Source organism: Apium graveolens, chromosome 5 (genome assembly GCF_009905375.1).
Source record: "Apium graveolens cultivar Ventura chromosome 5, ASM990537v1, whole genome shotgun sequence".
NCBI lineage: Eukaryota > Viridiplantae > Streptophyta > Magnoliopsida > Apiales > Apiaceae > Apium > Apium graveolens.
The window spans coordinates 200,472,761-200,480,793 of NC_133651.1; the positions used below are offsets into that span (position 1 = coordinate 200,472,761).

Here is an 8,033-nt window from a genome sequence, read left to right on the forward strand (position 1 = left end):
GAATAAGAACCCTAATCTTACTTACTTGTTAATACATGCCATTCATATATATATATATCACAATTAGGATCCAACTTAATGTATGATGATGCAAATATGTGTACATATATTCTAATTTATATCAGAATAAGAACCACAAACGGAAATAAAATTAGAGACTTGAATGTATATATAAATGTACTAGTAGGCAAAAAAGAAACACGCAAAAATCTCTCTAAAAATAAGGAAAAAAATCAAATAAAACAAAAAAAAACAGCAGTCCACATATATATTCTAAAAAGAGGTGGAGTTTTTTCAATCCTTCATAAGAAACATAAAAATAAATTATGAAATGTAACCTAGCTAGTTCACCGCGATCAGGATGGGGGCCACTAGGAATTATTAGGATAGTGCTCCTCATGTTGCCTATGTGAAGCTAGTTGATCAATGCTATAAGGCCTGGTAATGTCATCTGCACCCCCACTGATAGCACTACCACCAATGCCACCACCATCAAAGTTTTCACTACTGCCGATGCTAGTACTGCCAATGGCACTGGTATAATTATATGCATTGTCCCTTATCATTGGAGTACCACCAATATCCTCAACAGCGTCACCTTTGAAACTCCTATCAAAGTCACTACCAAAGTTACCACCACCACCACCAATGTTACTAGTACTAAAGTTACCACCAATAGCGCCACTAGCACTACGAATTCCACTTATAAAGTTCCCGCCACCAAGGCCATAACTAAAACAACCACTGCAGCTACTAATTCTATCAGTATTGATGCTACCACTAGCACCACCAGTGCAACAACTGAAACTACCAGCCATGCGACCACCACTGTTACTACTAAGTTTATCCAATATACCACCAATGCCATCATTAAAGCTATCATCCATGCCACCACTAAAGCTACCAAAATTGCTACCACCTCTAATTCCATTATTAAAGTTGCCACCAGTGGCACTACTTAAGTTAGCACGAATTCCACCACCAACACCAACAACTCTACCACCAAATCCCCTACTAAGATTACCGACACCAATTCTACCAATTGTACTACTATTATCACCACCGCCAATGCCATTAATTCGGCTACTAAGGTCACTGCTACCGGTGCCACCAATTCCACCACTAAAGCTGCTAGCCATGCTACCACTAATGCCACTAGTAAGCCTACCCAATTTACCACCAATGCTACCACCATTGATGCCATTATTATCGTTGTCACCAACGACTCTTAAATTAGCACGAACTCGGCCACCAACAATGCCACCACTAATTCCATTACTAAGATTACTAGTGCCACCCATTGGACTAGTAAAATTACCACCACCAATTCTACCACCAACAATAGTACTACTTGATTGAAAAAAAGCATAACTACTTTTCGAATAGTTTCCCATGTCTTCACGTGGTGCAATCACCGGGCGGACATGATTGTGAGTACCTTGATAAGTGGTGATGACAGTGGAAGGATCGTCTGCTGACCTTTCCACCCTCTTCTTCACACCACATCCATCACTAGTGCAACGATAGTAGTTCCTGTTTATTCCAAAACAAACATTATTTGCATGACCGACACAAAATCTAGACTCTAAATCTTTATAAATGACAGATTAAATTAAGCAGTCACACCTTGGGAAAGGGCTGTGTTTCACAGCTTTTTGGCCGTATTTCCTCCATCTAAATCCATCGTCCATGTTATCAATATCAGTCCTAGTTTGGAAAACAAATTTATGCTCTTTTTTCTTTCTGGTGCTCATATTCTTGGCCTTAAGCCTGCATATCAACATACCCCAAAGACAACGACATTCATTAAACATAAATTCAGTAAATTAATAGACATGCACACTAAGTAAGATTCTGAGCAACATGTCTGTAAATCAAATCGAGCTTTAAATTTGTAAATACCCGAAAAAGAAAAACATAAACAAAAAATTATATACAGTTAAATAAACTTACAGTTTCTTATTCTTGTCCTGGACCTTCTCCTCTTCAAGGCCATGAGAAATCTGTTTACTGATCTGATCCCCTGTCACTGTTTCATTCGAAGAAGAAGAATTCATGGAGGAACTATCAGGAGTTGCATGGGTATTAATAATCTGCGATGTGACTCCCAGCCCTGGAGCTGGTACAAAAGGTTCTGGTTGAGGTTGAAGTGCACCAGGAAGCTGCACAACCAACGATGGAGCTCCAAAATCGAAAATCGATGTATTTGTAGGAAAATAAAAATCTCGATTTCTTAACATTTCTGCTAAACCAAAACTTTCAGTATTAAATGGTATGTCAAATATATCTGATGATGAAGCTTGATGAGTAGGTGGATTGATGATTTGTTGCCCGGGAAATGGTGGTAATGATGATTGATTGGTGTTAACATTGGTGTTGTAGAATATCTGTTGGTGCTTGTTCTCCATTTGATATCTGTTCAAATCAAAAGCTTATTAGATTCTTATTCTACCATCAAACTCTTCATTTCAACAACATTGTAGTGCAAAAAAGTTTACAAATAAAATACTTCAAAATTAAAAGTACAAGCGACAAAACAAATTCATCTTTTTTATATGTTAATGCAGAAGATTACCGGAAAATATAGGTGACTAAGTGTACCTAAACATGTGAATATGGGGTCATAAATTCATAGTCATGCTTAATGGAAACAGAGGACCAGAGTCAAGTGGGAAGTATAGCCAAACCTTTTAATAAGTGAGGAAAAAAACCTTAAAAAGAACGGGTAAAAATTGTAAAAAATGGGAATTAAAGGTTATGCAGAGGCAAAATTTTTGAAATTTTGGACATTTGCACAAAAATTAAGGATTTTTTATCACAGATCTTGAATTCGAAGAGAACTTATATATATAAAATTTATGAAAAATATAAAAAGATTATGTAACAATGATATAGGATGATTTTCACAATGATGTAAAGAGGGCAAAAGAAATAAATCTATATTCACAGTGATGTATTGAACTAGTTCTTTTGCACATGTCATAATCTCTCATACACATATATATATATGAAGTAGGTAAAACAAGGGATAGCATGCATACCAGACGACTCAGATGAATTCAGCTTCAGGGAGAGAATTCAACAGAAATCTATTTCAACAATGAAGTATACTAATATAAAATAAGAACAATGAAAATATGAAGTTTATAGAGTCAAATGGAAAAGCATAGTCCAGAGGAAGACAACTGGACAAAATGTCTTTTATGTGAAAAAGAGTTGACATTGTATGCCAATATCAACAACAGTTAAATTTTACAAATTAAAGTCAATTCTCATGCTAGAATACAAGAATTATAGATACCCCTATTTATTATGTAATGTATTCATCATTTTTATTTATGTTTACCCTGTATACAACCAATGCTACAATAAATTTATAATAAAATATTTTTTATGCTTAGATTAACCCCAAACTACAATTAGATTCTAATAATACTAATTTTAAAGATATAATCAAAGATTTATGATATATCATAATTAATATTTAATACATAAATTAACAATTTATATGATATTACACTCTCTTTTATAGTCTATATAAAAGAATATCGAAGATTATACCCGAAATCAATAGGTGAGATTTTTGGATCTAAAATTGAAAATTATTTGTGTCATTAACAAAATTTTATTCAAGTACAAAAGTTATATTTCAATAATTTAATTTAACATTTTTTTTAATAAAGATTATTTTCATAAGTAAAAATTAGTCAATTTCTATTTTTTGTGGTCCAAGTAGATGAAAAATATTTGTTAATCCATAAATAAAAATCCGTATGAGTTCTACAATTAGATATAATAAATTGAGCATCTAAAGCATCACCATAAAATTCTAAAATTTGTCCACACTAAAATGAATCTGGCCATTTACGAAGATTTTTTTGAATTGAAATCGACGTAATTAAGCCATTTATGACGGAAAAAAATCGTCGTTCTTGATCGAGTAGTAAGTTCATTTTTTTGTCACAAGATAAAATTACGTTACAAGATAAAAAAAAAAATTGTCACAAGATAAAAACTAATTTCAACAAAAATTAATTAATTTGAGAACAATATCATAAATAATTAATTTCTTAGTTGGTTGGTTGTTGTTGATATAATAAATAATTATCATTATATTCTAAAATATATAAATGAGACATCTACATGTAATATTAAATAAATAGTCTTTATTGACTAGTGTCAACAATGTAATTTCATGTTCATATTATATATTTACTAAAGTAATGTCTAAGATTCAATTCTCATTCTTAACATATAGTATAATTGAATATTTACACTATTTATTTTCAAGATTAGAGTAGAATATCATGATCCCGAAAAATATAAAGTATGTAAATAAGAATATATATATATATATATATATATATATATCTATATATATATATATATTGAAATTCTATGCTTAAGGGAGTCATTCCAAACTAAAAAGAATTTTTAAAAGTTATCAAATATTTATCAAATACCATATTTACGAAACATGTTCTCAATGAGCATATGATCTGTTATATATATAATAGTGCAACATCAAGGTTTTGGAGAAATATTTTATTAATATTTACTATTTTACCCATGTATTCTACTAAATATTGAAAATTGTTCGAACCCATGTCAACTATTTGTAAATTTATCATAACAACCACTTGAGCAAGAGATGCATTTGTTTAAGTCTTCATAACATCAAGATTGAGGTAAAGTTTACTTATTTACACGCAGTGTCTTACTCTATATTTACTTTGATATTTGTTTTAATATATCTATAAAATATAATGATTGGAGACTTGATTAAATAACTTATTTCGATATACTAATTTTATACTCTTGTTATGTTACTGTAGGTGCACTAGAGGCAATACATTATACTTTTAAATCTTTATGTCAGTTGATCATTCAATAAATGTATTTATTATGACCTTAATTACTGCGATATTTTGTTAGCATAATAAATGTCCTTAGAATCATGATACCCATTGTATAGTTTAAGTACATGACTTGAACTTGAGATTATTCTTAAAGGTCCCTGGTCGAGTATTATTATACAGGACAATAATAATACATAGATAGACTAGTATGTTGTTTGACAAGATAACCACATCTCATTGGTTTTAAGTATGGGGATACTAAAGTCAATACATAGGTACATGTGAGAGTACATGGTACTAGACAGACCCACATTGAGATTCTTCATGTTTAATAAAGTCATAAGAAAGACTCACAGTGATAATGGTGTAACGATCGTTTGACTTAAAATCATTATATTTCTATACGAGGATTAATATACTTTGACTACATTAAAAGTTACTTTTGATCGGGTGATGATAAAAGTGGGCATCGGGTATATTATGAGTCGTATGAGAAATATGAATGATAGATAAAAGATTTAACCCTCCTATAATTAGGAGAAATATTATTGGCCTCTTGATTGAGTGAGATTATAAAAAGCATGGCCATGCTCAAATAGTGATTTGTCTTGATAGTCTACTCATGGATCAAGTAAGCCCGGATTAAATGTTGAAGAGGATGACTAAATATATGCCTCGAGTTTAATCTATAATATGTATGGTTAAAGGGATTATATTACACGAAAAACATTAATCACAAAAGGTTTTATCTAATCACGATTTAATTATTGTTTAATTGGGTAACAATGATGTATTACTAGATACCGCTCATTGTTTATAATTTTATTAGAGAATAAAATTATTGCCAATTAAATAATAGCCTATAGGGTCACACAAATAGAGCACTTAATGCAATAGTTAATTTAAATGATGGATTTAAATTAATTGATGATTATTTGAATTTTATTATAATTAAGTAAGACTTAATTGAGATAATATAAATTCGAATTAAAGGGAATGTTTTTGCCTATAATAATTAAGTATGACTTAGTTATTAATTAAATAATAGAAATTCATTTTTATTATTTAATCACATACCTACTAGGGTTGGGCTTTGCTGTTATGGGCCTTTTAACCAGTCATTATAAATAGATAATGATAGGTTAAAGAGACTTGTAACATTTTGGAGAAAACCCTAGCAGCAAAGAGAGGCAGAGGTAATTCGGATCGTCAAGAAGGAGGCTAGTACATCCATTCTGTAGTCAAGGTCGTGAGACGTTCTTGGAGGTGCTCGTGTGGATACCATAGAGGTGTTTCTCCGAGAGGTAGACACAAAGCGTGATAGCAAGGATCTCCGTTGAGTTCGTGAAATGTAAGCTCTTGAAAGGTATGATTCGTTATCTCCATAATCTGCCCACAATTATACATGGATCCTGTTCTTGGGTTTTGAATTTTTTTTGTTTTATTTACATTTATCCGTTGTGTTTTATGCCTCGGAACCCAACAATGGTATCAGAGCTACGTGTATAAGGGGCTGATTTGGTTACGTGTATATTGTATTTTTACAAATATGCATGTGTGATGAGTCTGCCATTATAACAGTTATGTTATATGAGTCTGCCATGATAACAGTTATGTTATATGAATGATATGATGAATCTGTTAATGATCTATATGATCATACTAGTATGTTTAAGATCTGTCATAACTCATATATATGCGATTTCTTATAATATGTATACTGATACATGTTTTTGGTAACTGGGATATGGGTCCTGTGTATACTGATACATGCTTCTGGAATAGTATTCTGATACATGTTTTGCTAGTATTCTGATATTTGATTTTGCAAAAATATCCGCCATCGGGGGGCTCGCTGCGGTTTAGGGTTTCGTTTTAATTTGTGCTTATGACATATGCTTTACTTATTTATTATTCTTGATTGGATCATGAAAAGTAATAAATAGTATGTCATCATTATATGATCTATCATGTTCTTTAATGGTCACTTAAGCATGGTGCATAGTTATGACCTTAAGACCTTAGTTGTAATGGTTTATTCTTTTGGTTTGTAATAAATACGACTTGCATGTCATTTTCTATTTGTAGTTGTTTTATCTCGAATGTAACTCGAGTTCTTTTGTAAGTTCATTAGTATAATTCTTAATGTAACATCCAAGAAGGACAAGGGAACAAAGAGGCATCCTATGGAGGCCAAAGAGACAATGGAAGCAATAGAGAAGATATATGTAATAGTTAATTTTTACACCATAGATTGACCTTGATCTTTTTATTAGCCTGAAAAGATCACATAGGATTGGGCCATAACTATTGCACATTTACTTTAGGCACTTTTGATAAGATGTATACATAGTATGTGTAGAGTAGAAAATGCATGTTTTAATTAGATTAATGATGCATGTATGTATTAGATACATCACCCATGCCATGCCTTTAAACAAGATAAAATCTGTAACGACTCAAGATTTAAAATTAACAAACGATCATGAGATTCTCGTATTTATGAAACACGGAATAAAATACGAATTATCTTTATTTCTGACATGGGGCGATTTTGTCAACAACGGGTTCATAGAACTTGTAAGACTGTGTGTTTTAAACGAGACCGATGTGACTTCTCCACTACCTGGAAATCAAACCATTGACGAGTATTGATTTGAAGTACTTTATTCAAGGAAAAATTGGGAATCTCTTTATGATGGGATCATGATCATTCTAAATTAAAAATCCCTAAGTAAAAATATTAAGTTTTAATCAGATGCTTTCCAATGAATGAACACTCATTGAATCCTAGATCGATAAGGGGAAGGGCTGTTTGTGGTAGGGGACTCCTATCTATCGTGGTGAAATGCGTCGAATATAAACGATTATATTCGGATGTTGTATCATTGGGTCTAACTTAACTGAGTCATCATAATAAGGTGAATATAAATAGTTATATTCAACTATTATGAACTTAGAAGCATAGAGTTTGGTTAAAAATCTATTAGATTGATAAGATCAATTGTTGTTCACCAAACTATCCAAAAATTATATATGATATAATTGACAACTGTTGTCTACCTAAATAATCATGTTTTGAGGAATACCAGTGGTTGACTTAGGACATGACGAAATATGGATATTGGCTCACTAGAAAGATTTATGTGATATATTTTCCGAATTAATATTTAG

At 31.6% G+C, this 8,033-nt stretch overlaps 1 protein-coding gene across 1 annotated transcript; it reads right to left on the reverse strand.

Moving 5' to 3' along the window:
- Positions 1-371: 371 nt before the first annotated feature.
- LOC141660570 (uncharacterized) lies at positions 372-2,408 on the reverse strand. The gene is made up of 4 exons (XM_074467562.1): positions 1,954-2,408; positions 1,627-1,770; positions 1,280-1,533; positions 372-994 (listed from the first exon to the last, which is right to left on the reverse strand). Exons 1-4 carry the CDS (start codon positions 2,406-2,408, stop codon positions 372-374), a joined length of 1,476 nt encoding a protein of 491 aa, XP_074323663.1.
- Between the last annotated feature and the right edge of the window lie 5,625 nt (positions 2,409-8,033).